General features: G+C 42.0%; 1 protein-coding gene across 4 annotated transcripts in view; it reads right to left on the bottom strand.

Annotated features, from left to right (window-relative positions):
• Positions 1-2,261: 2,261 nt before the first annotated feature.
• Positions 2,262-20,526, bottom strand: part of SETD4 (SET domain containing 4) — a 37,431-nt gene continuing 19,166 nt past the window's right edge. For 3 of the 4 annotated variants that reach the window (XM_043507672.1, XM_038367935.2, XM_043507678.1), the window contains one exon: positions 9,072-18,537. In XM_043507672.1, the coding sequence (XP_043363607.1) occupies positions 18,403-18,537 (135 nt within the window). In that variant the 3' untranslated portion in view covers positions 9,072-18,402. Of the gene's footprint in view, positions 2,308-9,071; positions 18,538-20,526 lie in introns of those variants that run through there. The other variant, XR_006278745.1, reaches the window with a different exon arrangement.

Genomic DNA, 20,526 nt, shown 5'->3' with positions numbered 1-20,526 from the left:
TCATCATTTCGGATTTTCACAAATAGCAAAACTGGGACACATAGAAGTTAAGTGACTTACCCCAGGGCAAACAGTGAGTCAGTGGCAGACCTGGGAGTAGAAGCCAACTCCACTGATTCCCTATCTAATGGATCACACTACCTGCCCTATATACATACAGTATTCATCAGATTTGGTTCCTTGCCTTATGTTTCCTCGGCCCATTTTCATTTTCATTGTCAGTGCAGAGCTACCAATGCACAATTTTGGAAATGCATTTCTTTATTTAAAATTATGCAAACAGGAAGATCTTATTTTGATGAAGGATTTCATTTGCAAAAGGCATCTTGGGCAGAAAAAAAGAAGCAAGATATGTTTACATCATTATAACAATCATGCAAGTCAAATACTAAAAACAGTTACGCATAGCTTTCAACTCTAGAGCAGTCATTTAAATCCTACATAACTAGTAGCCAGTCTTACAGTTAGTAGGAGAGGCTCTCAAAGAGATGACTCGTCTGCAGCTAAATGACAAAATACCAAACCTAAACATACACCTGGGGAATCTTAAAAACAATTATTAATATTTACTATTCTAAATAATTCTAGCTGAAGAGATGAAAATAAGAGAAAGGAATGCACTGAGTCAATGTTATTGACCTGAACTCTGAAAGAAATGCCAGGACTATTATTTAGATGTCAAAATATCTCCAAGAAGACTATGAGGTTGAAACTAAATGCCTGTCTTTTTTAAGATGGGCTTTCAGGCATACAGGCTGCTCAAATGCCACTGGAATACACTAAAACAGGTCATATTTCTACTTTAAAAGGTTACACTATGTTAAATTATATGCAATTTAAGAAAGAAGATGATGTTATATAGCTAATCCTTTTCCCTTAAAAGCATGTCCTGACTAAAATAAATGCATCATTCAGGGAGGATTCAGTAAAGGATGGCTCTTTAAGATTTAAAGTAATAAACATGACAAATATTTCTTAAATCTATTTTTAAATCACAAAATTCAGTATTGTTTATACAAAAGAACGAGATGTGCACATCTCAACAAGTACAATGGGCTATTTAAAGAAGAATCTAGTAGGTACTGCAAGACTCCATAATGCATGTGTATTACATGCTAATGTATGTCAAGACTACATTGTGAACTGGGTCTTCTAAAAGCTTTTGCAGTCCTATATCAGATCCCTCTTTTGTTTTAATGGCCTTTTTATGCAGCACTACTATTTAATAGATTTTGGACAAGTTAAAATGTTATGACTTCCTTGTCATTAAGACCTTGTTCATGGATTTTGGTTTTGTTACGTTTCCTGAACAAATGCCAGCACACTCTCTGTCCTTAATAATCCAACCCATAGACTGTTTCTAAGGCTTTTCCCTAGAGCTGATCCTTTGTAGGATCAGAAATGATCTTGCTAATGTACTCCTCTTGGTCAATATGCTCCCCACTCCCAGCATTCTGCTTGTCCAATTCACTGAACATCTTTTAGCAACTCATCTAGGTGAATCAAGTGATTGGCTGGTGAAATATAGTCACATGCAGCTGCACACTTAGATTTTTATCTGTTTTGAGCATGGTTTGAGCACTTAAATATTTGTGTAGAAGTTAGAAAGCAGCTTGTGGACCCAATTGTTAGTCCAGAGGCATGTCACACTCACCTACTGCTTTTCAATTTATGGAATTGGAAGAGAGATGGCAACAGAACATCTACTGGTGCTGATTAGCGAAGCTGCTGCGTGTCAATTGTTGGAGGATCTGCAACTCATCAGTTACAAACTGGTACCAGTACAATAAAGAGAATCAAATCCTATAGTCTGTATTCAGGTTAAATACAGCAAAGACTTTGAAGTAAAATAAATTTTTACATGCACACTGACCACCATATAGACCCCTAAATATACAAGGGGTGAAATTCCCTTCCATGCACAAGGCCAACATGAGTCTTATGCATCACTTAAATCCCACGTAAATCCCTCTAAATAAATTGTAGGCAGGACTGAAGTGGTAGAATGGTACAGTGCAAACCCTCCCCAGAGGGATGAACTTCACCCAAGATGGTTAGAATTGCAGAACACCTATTTGGCATCACTTTAGGTTTGCCAATTTCAGTTGGACATATTCCATCATATGACATCTTTAATTAAAGATTGAGCTTTAATTCCTGGAGACTCCAGGATAATCCTGGAGGGTTGGCAACCATAATAGTGAGAGGGGCTCTCTTTCTTGTATTTTTGGTTAAAAGGTGAAAATACAATGCACACATGGCAGATCTAAGTGCTTTTTTTGATTATTCTGACAACACACACACACACTTTTAGGTGGGGAGGGAATACTGTACATTTTCAATGCTGTTGTTCCTCCTGCTGACTTTGTAGATCTTAAGAGATTCTTGACTAGAGAAATGACCCTGAACCATATCACAGAACCATAAAAAGATAATTTCCAGTAAGCACACTAGGTGGAATTAATGATTTCTTTATCTTATTCAGCAGAGATTTACATGCATTATGTTAGGATGATTAACATTTGAAATTTGACCTTGAAACAATCTTTACATTGTAAATTCTTAATGATGAAAACAATATTCTCAGTGATTAAAACATGTTGGTAATTAATTATTAAAGCAGAATAATTGCAAATACATATTCCTAGAATTTCTAGGCTTAGAAACCATTTGTGTAAGTTTCATTTTCAATCAAAAATGCAATACTGTTTCTGGACATTAATCTTTCCACCAATTCCACTGACAAAAAACAAACGTGGAATTAACATGACATGACATTTGCCATCCACCACTCTGATTCTATACTGTATGTCTTTCACCCACCATTTATCTGTCTTGTCTATTTAGAATTAACCTCTTCAGAACAGGGGCATCTTTTACTATGTGAATGTTCATGTCCTAGCACAATGGAGCCCTGATCCTGATTGGAGCCTTTATGCATTGTTGTAATGTGAATAATAAAAAATAACAGATCCCATCTATGCTGCAGGTATGTAAGCTAGCCTTCTGTATAAAAACATATTCAAGGCATTATACTGGATGCCAAACACTTATAGTAAGTTGTGCCATAGCATCCTATCACATCTGCCCAAAAAGTTTGTCCTAAAAAAGCAGTGGGCATACTCAAAAAGGATCATATTCTCCAGAAATCCAACATAGCAGTCAAAAGTAACTCCTGTGACTATAACATGCACCTTCCTGTATGTCTTCTAGTCACATATGCCTCTTTTGTGGTCTTATTATAGAGCAGGGGTAGGCTACCTATGGCACGCGTGCCAAAGGCGGCACACGAGCTGATTTTCAGCGGCACTCACACTGCCCGGGTCCTGGCCACCGGTCGCGGGGGCTCCACTGCCAGCCTGGGGTACCATCTGCCAGCCCTCTGCCATCAGGCTTCTGTCCACTGGTCCCGCTCAGTCCGCTGCCAGGCCCAGGTCCTGGCCACTGGTCTGGGGGGCTCCGCTGATGGCCTAGGGTTCCATCCGCCAGCCCTGCTCAACCCACTGCCAGCCCCAGGTCCTAGCCTCGGGCCTGGGGCTCTGCTCCTGGCCTCCAGCCCAGGGCAGTGAGGGGTGCAGACAGGGCCAAAAGGGGGCTCAGCTCAGCATGGATCGCATGGATTCTTATAACTGGCACACGTAACCTTAAATTAGAATGAATAAATGAAGATGTGGCACACCAATTCTGAAAGGTTGTCAACCCCTGTTACAGAGTAACAGACTGTCAGTGCAATTGTCCCATAGTTCTTTTTCCTCTATTGCTACTTCCTGTAACATACCAGAAGTGTCTATCAACATTTCTGGACTCATTAGTGGGGCCATCTAATATGTGTGTTGCCATTTCAAGTTTTGTCTGCTTACATCAATCTAAACATGCAAACTTGCCTCCTCTTCTAGAGATGGCCCGGAACCACAAAATTCTGATCCAGCCTGACTTGAAGCTTCCCAAGATTTGAAAGATTTTAGATCCAGTGTTCTAGTATGGATCCAGCCCTACTATTTTCAACTGTTTTAAAGGATATTCTAAAATACTTGTGTTTTTTCATTTGATTCCTCTCTTCTTTCCACAAATCACACCCCCATATGCATACCGGGCGTGAAAACAGACGATGTTGTACATTAAGCACCAAAATAAGTTGCCCAGGAAGGTTGTGGAATCTCCATCATTGGAGATTTTTAACAGCAGGTTAGACAAACACCTGTCAAGGACGGTCTAGATAATACTTAGTCCTGCCATGAGTGCAGGGGACTGAACTAGATGACCTCGAGGTCCCTTCCAGTCCTATAACTCGAAAATTGTGCAATGCAGTTCTTTTTCACTGGGTCTGGTGTCATGCCATTTAGGACTATCTTTATGATGAAAAACCTTGCTTGGTACTTTTTGTAAAAGATTATGGTAATTTTCTTTGTGCCACATCACACAGCACATGGAAGCATATGACCTGGCTAAGAAAAAGAGTAAATGATTCTTTCTGCATTTATTGATCTGTTGACTGGTGACAAGAGTAACATACAAAACACAGCTGAAAGTGCTCATACACTGAGAATAACTACTAAATATGGCTTCCAAAAATTTTAGTGACATAAGGTCATCAAAGATTGGGTTTAGTTTTGCCCAAGATGTTCTGCAATTTGTATTAACTCAAAATTGATAGCCTTCAATGGGAATAGTAATGGTGTAACAATCATAACTCCACTATTAAACACAGTAAATGTAGCTGAATAGTTAAAGACACAAGCCTCAAATCAAGTTTCCTATTGAACTTGACAAAACAAAACAAGTGTGGGAATATTTAGTGATCCCTGCTCAGAAACATATAGGACTTTTCCAAGGGAGAATTCTTTCAAGAATTAGATCTCACAGGTGAATTATATAAAATGCCAAGTCTTGTGTGTTTAAAGACACAGAGCAACAATTAATACAGGTGTCCATGTTCCAGCAAAACTCCATATAGTAGACAGTAACTTCCATTTGGCACTTAAACAAACCAAAAAGCAAAAACAGTTTAAGTGCTGTTCTCCCCAGAGCTATTGCTTTGAACACTAAACAAGGGAAGAGAGCTAGCCTTCTAAAACAGCATCCATAAAAATGACTAAAAACATGTGCAAAAGACCCTATGAACAAGAAAAGGGGCAATACAGTTGCAAAATAAATGAAATCAAGCAAGACCAGTTTGAATTTGCTACTGGACAGTCTCTGCTCTGGGGTTAGAGCGGTGGTCCCCAAACTGTGGGGCACATCCCCCTAAAGGGGTGTGGAGAAAAGTATGGGGAAGTGTGTGGTGGGGCCTCCACGGGGGCACTGAGGGAACACCACTCAGCTCCGCTCTGCTCCGCCCCCAGCTGCAACTCCACTCCATCCCCTGCTCTTCCCCCAGCCCAGCTCCATCCCAAGCTGCAACTCCACTCTGCAGCCTAGGGTGACCAGGTGTCTGGTTTTCAACTGGAACACCCGGTTGAAAAGGGAACCACGGCCAATGGGAGCTGCAGGGGCGGTGCCTGCAGGCAACAGCAGCGTGCAGAGCCGCCTGCGCACCTCCAGGTAGGAACTGGACTTGCTGGCTTCTTCCAGGGCACAGCGCGGAATCAGGACAGGCAGGAAGCCTGCCTTAGCCACCCACCTCCACCCACTGTGCCTCTGACCAGGAGCCATCTAAGATAAGACCCAACCCCCTGCCCCAGTCCTGAACCCCCCCCTCCAAATCTGGAGCCCCCACCTGCATCCCAAACCTCTCATCCCTGACCCCACCCCAGAGCCTGCACCCCCAGATGGTGCCAACCCCACCTGCCCCAGCCCAGAGCCCCCCCACACTCTGAACCCCTCTGCCCCACCTCCCAACCTGGAGCCCCCTCCTGCACCCCAGACCCCTCATCCCTGGCCCCACCCCAGAGCCTGCATCCCCAGCTGAAGCCCTCACTCCTTCCCACACCCCAACCCTCTGCCCCAGCCTAGCACCCCCTCCCACACCGTGAACCCCTCATTTCTGGCTCCACCCTGGAGCCCACACCCCCAGTTAGAGTCCTCACCCCCTCCCGCACCCCAACCCCCCACCCAAGCCCAGTGAAAGCGAGTGAGGGTGGGGGAGAGTGAGCCACAGAGGGAGGGGGGCCGTAGTGAGCGGGGGCCAAGGCCTCGGGGAAGGGGCGGGACTAGGGTGTTCAGTTTCGTGGGATTACAAAGTTGGCAACCCCAACTCTGCCCTGCCCCCAGCCCAGCTCTGTCCTCATTCCCTTTCTGCCCCCAGGCCAGTTCTACTTCTAGCCCCAGCTCCTCCCCCATCCTCAGCTCTGCCATCAGCCCAAGCTCCTCTGCTGAATCAACTGTGCTGTAGTGGAGGGAGGGGCGCAGATAGATTCTGTTATTGGTAAGAGGGGGGCGTGACAGAAAAAGTTTGGGCACCACTGGTTAGAGTGCACTGACAGCTAGAAGCTTTGCTGAGACTTAATGTAGATCTTAAACTGCCACTTAAAAGCAAACATTCAATTATTCTGATAGCTTCTAACTTTTTATTTATTTAGAGCTCTTACTTGCTTGTGATACCCGCCGTACCCTCTCAGAAATTTGAAAATACTTTCCCTTTAGAGTTTCAGAGTAGCAGCCGTATTAGTCTGTATTCGCAAAAAGAAAAGGAGTACTTGTGGCACCTTAGAGACTAACAAATTTATTAGAGCATAAGCTTTCGTGAGCTACAGCTCAGTTCATCGGATGCATTTTTTTTTTTGTTTGTTTGGTTTTTTTTGTTTTTTTTTCCACCAAATGCATCCGATGAAGTGAGCTGTAGCTCACGAAAGCTTATGCTCTAATAAATTTGTTAGTCTCTAAGGTGCCACAAGTACTCCTTTTCTTTTTCCCTTTAGAGTGTTAGTAGTCATCTAATCGGTGTGTGATGGGGTCTGTGGGCAGGGTAGCCACAGATGCATCCCCAGAATGCTGGCCATTCCGGTATTTCTGGGAACAGCGTGGGCCCATCCCCGTCTGCATCGCCCCACCCCCACTGGCATGAGCTTGCACCACATAGTGCACATAAGGTCATGCCACATGGAGGATATTTTAGGGAGTGCCCCCACCCCCGGTGTGACCTCGCATGCCCGGTGCACATAAGGTCACCTAATGTGGGCGGAGTGGCACACTCCTGATATTGAACAAAACCACATCCAGTTTTGTCTCAGTACTAGATGCAAAAGTCTCTAGCTTAAGTTAAGTGGGTGCTTTAAGAGCTCAAGCTAGATAACCTGGCAGGAGGAGGGGATGGTGGCTAGAGCTCACGTGATGCTGATGCTCAAACTAATAATGCAGTGGTGATAAACAATTAATCAACGGCTAATCCAATCATTCTGTGCAACTCCAGAACCGAGTGAGAGCTACCACCCTGCAAAACAAGTTAGGCTAGCTCGAGCAGAGTAATTTCAGTGTACTAACTCAAGCTAGCGGTTGTAGTGAAAACAGGCCCTACTCCCCTTTCTGGAAATGCTGTGCGCGCACCCAGAAGCGACACAAACGCCTTTTGAACTGACCAAACTGCCAGTTGTAGACCTGCAGGCTTTTTTAGACATTTTTTGACCTACACGACTTGGCTCCTGGTCACACAGTGAGTCAGTGGCAAAACCTTCAACCCTTTAGAAAAGGTGTAAAATTACTCATGTCAACCAATTTTCTATAAAGAACAAAACAAACACAGCATTGTTTCCAGATAACCTCACCCTTCCATCCCTAGGGATTACACATTGCTTGTGAGTGTGAAGAAAGAACAAACAATCATTAGCAATATTGTTTCTCACTGTATTTTTCAATTGAATAGAGGGATTTAGTATAATTATGGCAAATGTACTGACACAATTGGCAATTTTCTCTCAGGAGACCAGCAACATTTTAATATTTGATGCGTCACAATAACCGAGGTAAGTCTGCAGAGCTGTCTCCCACTATTATATTGCAAGTCTCACAATATGTTTCTTAAAGCCCCAGCTCTGGAGTTAAGCGATTACATGAGAATCTCATTTTCATCTTTTTTTTTTTTAGAAGCAAGTTTCTCATACTGATGCTTGCAGAGATAATATGAACTGAGTGAAGTCCAGTGACTCAGAAACAAGAAATCTCATTATTTTCAAGCCAACTTCAAGACTTGTGACTCCTGGGTGTTGGCAATACTGCTCTTTAGAGAACTTTGCAGAAAGCTTGTCTTAGTTATGGCTGGCTGAAATCGGTGCTCTATTCCCCTAGTCCATGAGCTTCTAATCAGTAGCGGAGGAGGAGACTGCGACAGGAGAGACACCTAGCTGAAGTCTTAGTTGATCACAGAGACCCAAATCTCAGCACTTGAGGTTTTTCTCTAAAATGGGAAGATCCACCAACCTGCAGACCCCTTCTTTTGGCCAATGCCAGCAGTGGGGTTATCAGGCTCTGTAGGAAGTTAGGACCCCATCCCCACATCCTCAGCTACAGAAGTTGGCAGAAAGAAGGAAATGGAGAAGATCCCCAGCCAAAATGAAACTAAACATCAAAAAGGTAATTGGTATTTCATGGTGCATAACACCCAACTCACAATGATTACTGAGACTTATCTAACACTGGACAGTAAGCAGAGTTACTACACATTTTAATATTATGATGATTTAAAATGGCTGAGAACATTAGTGGAACTCCATTCATATTTCAACACTGATAAATCATTTTGGACTAGGTCCACAAGTTGGATTTATAGCCCCTTTGTGCCACTTGAGTGACTCAAAAGGAGCCACAATCCAGGCAAATGCCCAGCTGAGAATACCCATTGGGCCCTGCCCTTTCATGCCTCCTCCCATGGTGTAGGGGATAGGGAGAGGGGGCACCAGTGGCACAACTTAAAGCAGCTTTAAATTGCATTCAGGCTGGGCCTTGCTCCGAGAATCAGATCTAGAACCCAGACTCCCACCATCCCTCCCTGCACTGATCTTCAGTCAGCCCAAAAGAGGATCTAGCCTTCTGAATTTATTCCGTGGTGTTAATCTACCATGCTATCTACCCTTGGTCATTATCACTGGAAAGCACTGAGGCAGAATTGAGAAAAGCAATAATATATCTATATGACTCCATTAAGGAAACGGTGATTTACTGCAAGACAATCTTTAAGTGAGACTCATTACTCTGAGGAAACACATTGGAAGAAATATTTTTCCCAAATACAAGTGTAGATGAAATGCAGTCACGGTCATCATTCAAAGTATTACAACTTGCCAACAAGCAAAACCACAGTAGATGGCTAATAAAAATGAATCTTTGTGAAGAGTAAAAAAAAAAAAATTTACATTATTGTATAGTGTAGTTATTTCTCAGACAATACTATCAATTAATAGTAAAGTTTTACTTCCTGTCAGTTAAAAAGAACAAGAATTCTTCAAGCTAAATGCAGACATACATCGTCTGTGAGAATCATAAAAAGATCAAATGTAATATTTTCTTTCAACGCAGACAACTGCCTTGAGATTTTCCATCCAGACAGCCTTGAAAACTGCCTCCAGCATTTGACAATTACTTCTGACAAATACCATTTGGCACTGAGTGATGTTTTAAGTGAAATAAAACAGTGAAGAAAATAGTACATGATGAAAGGATTTTTTTTTCTTCTTAAGAAGTAACTGTAAGTTATATATTCACAAGATAAAGTTTATGTTTCCTGCCAGTGACAAATTCCATGTGATATTCAGGGCTGAGGTAAAGTTTGTTTGACAGTAATAGGAAAGGAAGACAAAACTCATTCTCATGTCTTTTAAAAGCAGCCAGAGTTTTCTTTTTTAGTTATAAACAAAGGGAGATCTGCTAAGATCTCTGTTCTACATCATTCTTTACAATGTAAGTGGTCTAATGGAGAAAATTATTCCTTAAAATGGTCAAAATGCATGTAGCGCGTGCAGAGGATCTCTCTCTCAGACTCTCGATGGTCATCCAAGTTGTAACCTGCAACTGGTAACAACTATAGTATATCAGCATTTGTTTTAAAATGTTTGTCACTCATGGGGACCCTTAAGGATAGGTTAAAAGTATTCAAGCAGCATAAGCTGATGGGAGGTGGGTGTCATACTGTCTGGAGTGGCTGACGACCATGAGTGCCTGCCTCAGGGCAGACTGTGTTCTACAATTAGATTTCACCAACCCAGTAACAAATGTGAACTCCTGAATCACTGTAACAGTCTTACAATGGAGTCATAGACAGTCCCCTTAGACTCTCCAGTATATCTTGCCACCCTGGCAAGTTGGCCTTAATGATAAATGGTCACTTACACCAAAAATCACAAAATATTTAGCTTGTTTCCAGTCCCAAGAGACCAGTCACTTACCCCAGATCAGTTGGTACCCTAGATCTTACACCAAAGACAACGCCTGTAGCCAATCCTGTAATAAACTATGTATTAATTAGGAAAAAGAAATAAGAGTTAAATACAGGTTAAAGAAAGGAAATATATACACACAAATGAGTTACCCTCTATGGTTCCTAAAGATGACAGATGTGATGATGTGTCAATTCAAGATGTCTTTCAGGGCAGTCCCAGAGGATAAACCCTGGGGATCTTGGCCTCAGTTTAGCATTTCTCTCCCTGTGAGATGTTCAAACAGCAAAGAGATGGAAATTTTTTTTTGTATCTTTGTTTTATTTCCTAGATTCAGCCTTCAAGTCCATAGGACAAGCTTCCTTGCACGTATCATTTCCAAGATGCAACAGGGCCATTCACCAATCCTTTTTATTGCGATGTTCCTTGATGGTCCATCGGATTTTAATAGTTTTTCTGGATGGCTGGGAAGAAACACTCTTCCCATCTGAGTTCACAAGTTTAGAAAAAACATTTTCAAAGTTATAAAGCAAAAGTTACATATTTCTTTATAGCACGGAATACAGACATTACAAATACGATTAATGCATGCAGCACATACAGACACTCTATAGAGTGAACACTAAATACATTCTTGTAAGACTAATACCTATTTTGAGCAAAACTAATACAAAAGTAAACTGGTCTGGTCTCCAGCTATGAGTTTGTCAGGTCTTAGCTAATGCCTGCAGCCTTGGCGAGAGCTGGCACCTGGCCTGCTAGCGTCACAGTGGGTTTTCAGCATTTTGATTTTAACTATGATTAAAACAGCCAGGTATTAGAACTTTCTTTGGCATTTTGCAGACCAAAAGTTGCAGTGTTTGTGGCACTGCACTTCTCTCTATATCTAATGGTACGGCTACACTTTGAGCTGGAAGTATAATTCCCAATTTGAGGGGACATACCTGTGCTAGCTCTGATTGAGGTAGTGCACTAAAAATAGAATGTAGCTGCAGGTGACATGAGGTTGGCAGCCCCAAATATGTACATGTCCAATCAGTGACAATGGAGCTACATCAGTCTAAATGAGAGGAGAATTCAGGACCCGAATCTGTAAAAAAGGAGAGTGGACAGTACTCAATTACACCAGGGCAACCTCATTAAGGGCATGTCTATACTACAAAATTATGGCAACCTCAGTCAGGTCAGCATACAGCTACTGCAATAATTAAATCACTTTCGCGTGTCCACACTACACTTCTTGTGTCAGCAGTGCACATCCTCACTAGGAATGCTTGTCCCAATTATATTGTCAGTGTAGGGCATTCTGGGATGCCTTTTGAAAATCAATGTAAGCAACAGAGTCTACACTGACATTGTGTTGACCTAACTACATCAACATTAACTCTATGCCTCTCATGGAGGTGGAATTATCATCATAGCAGGGCAGTTATGTTCTCAGGAGTGAAATGTTAGTATAGACACATCGTTAGGTCCACTTTTGCTGCACTGTGTTGAGTGAATTCTGTAGTGTAGACTAGACCTCAGGTCAATGGGATTGAGCCAGAATAGCATCAGATCAGAATTCACCCAAGGTCTGTGTCCGTGTCTTGGACTGGAGTTTCAGACCTGCTCTAAAATTTGGGAAGGCTACTACAAAAAAGATAGATAAAACATAAAAAGATGGAAGCATGCCGAATAAGAGATCATTTTCCTTCAAGACATCTTGCTTCTGTTGTGTCCTAAATGCAGAGGACTAAAATCACAAGGTGGTTGAGGTAACAACTTTTATTGGACAACTTCTACTGGTGGAAGAGACAAGCTTCTTCTGTGTACCTCACACCCATGTTTCTTAATATTCTGGAACCAACATTGCAGCAGACTAGAATACAAGCTTTGTAACTTGATCCTAACAGCAACTAAACAAATGGATATTTTTCTTAACTATGGAAATCTAATAACAGCCCACTGAAAAAATGATACTCTCCCCCTAATATTAAAATATAAAATACAGCAAATATAATTATTTCTTGCTATAATGTAGGGTTTCCTATCTTTCTGCAGTACATTTGCATCATCTAGTGGACATCTACAGAAATTACAGTAATTTCATGCAGTTTGATCAGTATTGTGTTTCTGAACACCTTTGTGTTTGTTCTGAACTTAGCACATTGTGTGGGTTAGCAGAAACAATAAATGAGAAACTGCTTCACATTAATTCTTTGCTTACTGGTATATTATGACTAATGGCAAAGTAGGAACCTCTGGGCACTCCAGTCAAAATGAGAATGTTCTCTAATTCTGTGTCCTGTGCTGATTGGCTGTCCACTCTAACCCTCCCCTTCCCTCTGCAGGTCTCTTCACCTCAGCCTCTCAACACCTGCCCCTTCTACTCTCTCCTTCCCTTCTCTTTCCATTTAGCTGATCCCTCCAAAGTAAATCCACCAACCTGTCTCCCTCCAAAAACTTATGGAACTAACATATGCCATTTGCTGCCATCACTGTTCACTCTGCTTGTGTGTTCTACCTCTTCCCACACCATGACTATGTTGTCTATTTGCACAGTATTGCCTCAGTTTCCTTGTATTACCTCAGCTGCTTGTATTTAGTGGTCAGCTCATGTTCTATATGCAGACTGTAAGGTCCTTGGGATAGAGACTGTCTCTTTGTTCTGTGTGCAGCATCTAGCACAATGGGGTCCTGGTCTATGACTGGGGCTCCTAGGAGTTATGGCAATATACAATATAAATAAATAATAATACAGAACTTCATTGCTGCGTTTTAGACATCCTAAAGAATATTAAAATATAAAACTTATGGGAATTATGTGACTTCTTTCCATGTCAGTGTGTGAATTAACATCATATAAGTTTGGGGTTTAGATGAGACTAAAATCAGTCACGAATGCCAAGATTCTCTTGGCTTCATGTTGAAACTATGAATTCCACATGATTTTGCTGCAAAAATGAACACAAGGGTAGGTTTGCAAAGTGTTCAGCAAACTTAGTCCCGGTGTACTGTATAATTAAACAAACCAGGCAGATGGTGCAGCAAACCTTTCCCAGCATTCTGTTTATCAGGTTCATCTATAATTATAGATGCACTAAGTGCTTGCAATCACTTCAGATAATTCCCAAGGACCATCTTCAAAAAGATTTTATATTTGCAGGAAGTGTTCAACCTTAGAGGGGCAATGTATCCTTAGAGACACTACTTAAAGATTTCTTCCTTAGGGAGTGTCATTTTTTAAACATTTTCATCGTGTACGTAAAGCTTTAATTAACAGGGCTTGAGAGCTGATGCTATCTTATCTTGTTCTGAACAGTTGATCTAAAAACCATTAAGAAATTATGAATGATCTCCACCCTATCGCTAAAGAAATGCCAGAAGCCACTCGCCAGAAGACAGATCAAAGAAAATCCATAGGATGTTCACTTTAAAGTGAGGTTCTATTCTAAAAAGTGACTCAGGGAAGATAGCATTGTAGGGTGCCATGTTTATAATTTTTCAGTGACTCCAGATTTCATTTGTTCAGCTCTCACACACAAAAAAACCCACCTTTCCCCCGCTAAATGCCAGCAGTGCGCCTTAGGATCAGAGAGTCAAGCAGAGTTATTTCTTGCCTTAAGTACTGTCACCAGCCATGAAAATTTTGCTCCTGCTGCTGTTACACCTATCTAGTCCTATTGTCTTCTCTGTAGTTGCACAAGTATAACTGAAGGCAGAATGTAGCTCTGTATTTGTGACTCTAGCTGTTCTGCTGCTGATGCGCAAGTCAGAACTGAATATAGCTTGCTTCCCCCAAATCTACAGTGGTGCTGCATCACTGACAGGAGTAAAATGTAGTAAAAACATAGTGGTGATACTGAAGTTTGCAGATCTGCCTTGGACACCCACAGGGAGTAGATCTGTGGAATGAATGAGAATGGGCAACTTTTACAGTGTCTCTTTTCATAATAGAGCTACACTTAAATGACAGACTGATTAAACTCTTTGAGCCAAATGTTAACTAACATCAAGTTCCTAAAACTAAACTACTAAGATAACAAGAGTCTAGAACAAGAGCTTCTAGAATGAGAGCTAGAGAAGCTAAGAATGTGCAACAGTGGTTGCACTGGTTAGGTAAACCATCTTAGGATGCCTTAGCTCAGACGTATTTTACGCCCTGATTCAGCAAACCACTTAAGCCCCATTGAAGTCTTACACATATGCCCAAGGCTGAAATTCAGCAAAGCTGATGTTGAAGCGTACTACACAGGCACTGATTGTGACTTCATACTTAAGGGTGGGGCAGGATTTTGCCTTTGACATTAGTCTACTAATGTTAAACTGTAGTGTATTCCTGCAAGTCCAAGGCCACCTAGCATACCTAGAGAAATGGAAATAGCTCTAAGCAGAGCAATCTCCCCCTCCCCCGCCAAAAAAAAAAATCTTAATTATAGCCCCGTATCACCTCAAAATAATTTCTAAACCCCTCTCTGTCTAACTCTGTAAAACACTGCTTAACTATTCAACATACTCAAGGCCAGATCTTCAGCTGGTATACATTGGCCTAGTTCCATTAACTACATAGAAATATGCAGATTGATAGCAACTCAGGGTCACATCCTACGTTCTCTAGGGATAATTTTATTAAATGAAACTAAGCGGATAATCAGTTCCTGGCATTAGCCACAGCTAATGGCCTGAAGTCCTCAAGCCAGCTCCTCAGCACCAAAGTTCCCTTTGAACCTCCTCAGTGCTACAAAAAGGATCCACATGAGCTATTGAGAATTCCCCTGCCTAGGAGAATTTTCAGCTGGAGCAGAGTTAGCATAGCCAGCTTCACACCACCCCTTCTCAATACTCCGGGGACAGTGGTCACATCAGAGCAGGCACAAGCATGGCTGGAACTCGCTACACTCTGGCCCTTCCCCAGCTGCTGTAAGGGCCCCTAGGACATGTTACACGACGGTACAACTGAGAGTGTAAAATGCTGGGAGTAATTTGTAGAGACTCTTGCCACCACTTCAAAGAGATTAAGTTATTTTAGAAGTGTTTAATAGATGGGCTTTGCGGATGTAACTAAAATGAACGTACATACGTACGTACGTTCAGTTTATTACAAATAATAAGGTATTACCGTAACATCTAGGAGCCCTAGTCATGGCCCAGGCTCCTATTAGGTGTGCTAGGAGCTGTTCAAAACACACAATAAAAATACAGCCTTATGTTATTTTTGTATACTACAATTCATTTTATGTATGACTAACATTATAGTAAGACTTCCTTACAAGATGCATGTGAGGCCACGAGCTGCCGTAACATAGCAGGCAAAGAGCAATTGGGTACCATAAAAAGGGCAATAAAGTAGCCATCAGCTCCCTTCCCAGAGAGTAGTCTCTTTTATTCACATCATCTAGGCTTTTCATCCCATTTCAGTAATTATCTGACAAAAATAAAATTCTCACTCTTGGACCAAGAGTGGGTAGGGGGAAATTATAGAGGAGAGAGACCTGCTACAAGAAAGTCCTCCTGCTTAAAATGAAAGAACTCTAGCTCCGGTACCTCTGCTGATCTGAACTGTGGCAGTGTAACACTTAAGGTATGTCTACATGCTGCCATAAATGTAGAGACACCGCATGCCCAGCTAGCACACATATAAATAGCAGTCTAAATGAGGAGGAACTGCTTAGGCGAGTAGAGTATCCTACACACTTGAACCACACGGTATATACACCCAACACAGGTTCTCTACACACTCACATCTATGCTTCTATTTTTAACAGTGTCGCATCCCACTGCCTGAGCCTTTTCCCTCCACAGTGAGGGGCTCCAGGACCAAGGAAAGATTCCAGTAGCTTCTCCATTGTCACAGCCTTTTCCCATTCCCTGCTGCTGGAGACTTTCATTGCAGCCTGTAGCTATACGCCACAGTAACAAGCATATATACACAGCTTGCCTTTCACTGCAGCATGTAGCTACACGTGTAGTGTCTGTACTCCACAGGCTGCAGACATTGCCTCTCAAAGGATATCTGTCAAGCAGTGTTTCTAGTGGGGTTTTGCAGAGATTGATAGTAATCCCAACGCTTGTCAACATTTTCATCAATGATCTGGAAGTAAATATATTAAAAAAAAAATAAAAAATAAAAAAATCACTGCTGATAAAATTTGCACATAACACAAAAAGATTGGCACAGTGATTAATAATGAGGACAGTGCAGTCATTTAAAGTGATCTGGATTGCTTGGTAAAGCCGGCCCCATTCAAATGAAATGCATTTTAATCCAGACAAATGCAAAGTTACTAGTAGGAATGGGGGAGGATATTACCTCTGTACACAGCATTAGTGAGACTGATACTAGAATTCTGCCCCTACAATCCTGGTATCCAAAATTTAAAAACAATGTAGAAAATTTAGAGAGGGTGCAGAAAATAGCTCCCTAAAATGATTCAAGGGCTGGAGAAAATGCCTCACAATGAGATAGTTAAAGAGCTCAATATCAAAAACATTGAGAGGTGACTTGATTACAGCGCACAAGTTCTTTCCTGGGGAGAAAAGACTGGGTACTAAAAGGGTCTTTAAACTAGAAGAGAAAGGCAGAGCAAGAACCAATGGCTTGAAGCAGAAGCCAGACAAATGCAAACTGGAAATAAGGCATAAATCTCTAGCAGTGATGGTGGTTAACCACTGGAACCATGAGAAAAGTGGTGGATTCTCTCTTTTTACTGATTTCAAGTCAAGATTGGATGCCAAAGTGGAAGATAGGTTTTAGTCAAACAAGTTATTAGGCTCAATACAGGGGTAACTGGGTGAAATTTAGGGGCCTGTGATATACAGTAGGTCAGACTAGATACTTTAAGTGTCCCTTTTTGCCTCTAACTCTGAGTCAGCCAGCTCCCCAACTATACAGGCCCTGTGCACATGACAGTTTTCAACCAACTTTGTAGCCATTAATCTATGTCCTTATACCAAGCCCATAGCCGTGGAACCTAAGATATCCCCTTTCCTTCCCTCTTCAAGCTTTGCCCATCACCTGCACGTATCTCCCTTGATCAAGACTTTATCCCACATTAGCTTTTCCAAAGCTACCAGGGTATTAGTAAATGGATGACGTGCAGCAGATCCATACTAGAAAACACAAAAGTGAGAGACCAAGGGCCTGCAGGAAAGCACACAAAAAAGTAGTAAGATACAAGACCATTCTTGTAGGCCCTACAAGGTATGGGCCCAATGTCAATAGTTACCCTAACCCTCCGACAAGTATGATGTCCAGCTAGATTGATCAGGAAAGGCAAAAAAGGGACAGGCGAAGGAAGTTTCTCCAGGTGACAATCAGGACTGGTGGAAAGTATCAGAGTGGATTTCCTGAATAGCCAACATGCAAACTGTTACAACACCACAGCTCAAAATAACTCAAGCACATCTGTTTGTTGTTCAGAGGAGGAGCAATAATCATAGGTTAGCAACAATCTAGAGGAGATTTTTAAAATGGGGGAGGGAAATCCAAACTTCTGCATGATGGCCACCACCCGAGCCTCCAGCATCAGTGTACTATACATGCATTTGGGTTAGGCATTGGATGACTGTTTTTCAGTCATTCTGGGGCTGACATGGCCTATGCTCCAGACCTTATATCATCATCCCAGCCAAGTCCAGGGTCCATAAATGAGATAGAAAAGGGTCAGCAGAGGATAGCGCTGGCACACAAACAACATAGGGTGAGGCAAGTAGCTCTGCACTCCCCTCCCTTGTAAGCCACAAAAGTAGGGACATACCAGGGAGTAGCTGCTTGGCACTATGGAGATTCTGGACTGCAACCCCTAGGACTGCTCTAATTATGCCAGGAGCTGTTTTGGTCCCCACAGCAGCCCAGAATCCAGACGACACAAAGATGACAAAGCTACTCTTGCCCCCTGCATTTTCTAGGCTGCGCCTCTCAGGAGAGGAGGCGCAGAATATGGCCCTATGGCTAATGCCAAAACCCATAAATGAAACTGGGCAGCTTTTCCACCATAATTTTACATTATTCCTTGATGCTACTGGTCATCAAAAATGTTTGGGTCAAGCAAGTCTCTAGCTCCTGGTAAGTAAAAGCCACTGTGCTGTGACAGTCATAGTCTGCTTTCTGAACAGGTCAAGTTATTGCAGTATGTAAGTTGTACAGAATCGCTGCTGATGTTTGCAGGATTGTCAGATCTTCCAGGCGCAGTACTTCTACCAAAGCCAGCTGGTTTTCAAGGTTCACCTTTTCCTTTTTCATTTGGGAAATCTGAAGTGTATAAAAACCAAGAGGATATTTAAACTCAGTAATAAAAATACATGTAGCCCATAAACAGACATTTACGACTAGTTAATTTGTGCCAGAGTTAAGTGACATCAAAATGTGTACTAGTTACATTTTATGACTTATCAAGAAAACAGAATTAGTTGCAAAATGAAAAAGCGTTAATTCAAAATCCACAACACAGACAGAAAACACAGACTAAACCCAAACATTAAGAAAATATCAGGTTCCTCATTAAGTAGCCCAGTGTTCACAGGAACATAGGAATTGCCAGACTGGATGAGACCTAAAGTCCATCTAGTCCAGTATTCTGTTCGCACTGGCTGGCCAGCACCAGAAGGTTCAGAAGAACCTTACAGACGGTAAGCAGATGTTCAGCAATCTGCCCCCTACAGTAGGTCAGAGATGGTGAGCCTAGTTATACTGTAGTCACCAATACTACAAGCTACTCGTAATTTCCACCACAACTTCCATAACCACCCTGCATCCATTGAACACTCTCTCTAGAACACTGCCACACCAGCATCAACTTTCTGGACACCACAATCAGCTTCAATAATGGACTCAGCTAGTTACTTCATGAATTAGCTCCCATGCTTGAGTTAAGACAAAGTCAAGAATAGCCTCTAGAACTAGCTTTTGTTAGAAGCAAACTCTTAACGGATCAAAGTTTTGACACAAGTACTCAACACTGTCCCACTGTGCCTTTTGAACAGTTTATATCTGAACTTATTAACTGAAATCTCCCACTATCATCATTTCATTATACTCGTCTGCCTCTGATTTCTCTCAACATTGTGTATTCAGTTTCCTTTTCCTGATCCAGAGGACAGTAGCATAGTCCTACTAAAACATTTACATTCTTACAATTTGGAATTTGTATCCATATAGATTCAAATGTGTAGTCCTCTCCTCCCAATTTTTTCTAGCTAGGTTCAATGGAATCCTTTATATACAGCGCTATTCCCCTACTTCTTCAGTGTAGTCTGTCTTTCCTGCATAGCTCGTAACAGGCATTACCATATCCGATTGGTTTTTAATCATTCCACCACATTTCTATAATGCCTACTACATCAAGGTCCCCTTCCACTGCCAGGCACTCTAGTTCACTGTTTTTGTTTTTAAAATTATTGCATCCCCTCTGTACAGGTTCCCCCTTCCCAAAAATGTTCCCCAGAAACTAAGATGAAACCCCTCTTCTATGCACCATGTTCTCAACCACACACTGATACTGGAAGGACTTCAGGGAATGCTCCCCTCCCCCAGATCTGGACCTAAACCTTCCACCTAGCAGTCTAAATTTAGCTTCCTGGACTTATCTCCTACAGCTCCCGATGTCATTGGTAACAACATGTACCACCATCATAGGCTCCTCCCCAGCATTCACCAGAAGTCCATCTAGGGTCTTGTAATATCCACCACCTTTGCAACGGGCAGGCAAGTCACTACTGCTTGCCTACTACTGTTCTCTCAGTAACCACATACCTAGCTGTCTATTCCTGATTATGTAATCCCATGCTGCTGCCTGTAATTCCATCCCCTGAAACAATCTCTTTGGTGTCTGAGGAATCGTTCATCTCCACTATTGCAGTGGGAAGGAAATCCCATCTAAGAAGGTGTATCCTTCCATTTCAGTTAGGTGCACTTCCATCAGGAGATTGGCTTCCTCAACTGGAAGACCAGGGAAGTCAGCTCTGAGGTGGGCTTGTTCTACAATGTCCCTATATGCCACATCTATAAACGATTCTGTCTCTGCTCCTCCAGTTCAGGCCTAAAGAAGCTGTACCTAGGCTCTGAGGGCCATGAGCTGCTTGAACTGTGTGCATACATGTTTTCTTTGCTGAGGATGTATTTTTAACATTCTTAATAAAGGTGCATTTTGTTCTCAGGGAAATAGTAATTTAATTTTATTGTAGGCAATTATATATGGCACATTGGTCTATAGTAGAGTCAACACTGAGTAGGTGTTTTGAT

This window comes from Dermochelys coriacea, chromosome 1 (genome assembly GCF_009764565.3).
Source record: "Dermochelys coriacea isolate rDerCor1 chromosome 1, rDerCor1.pri.v4, whole genome shotgun sequence".
Taxonomy (NCBI): Eukaryota; Metazoa; Chordata; order Testudines; family Dermochelyidae; genus Dermochelys; species Dermochelys coriacea.
The sequence above is the reverse complement of the archived record's forward strand: the minus strand, read 5'-3'. Positions and strand labels throughout refer to the sequence as shown.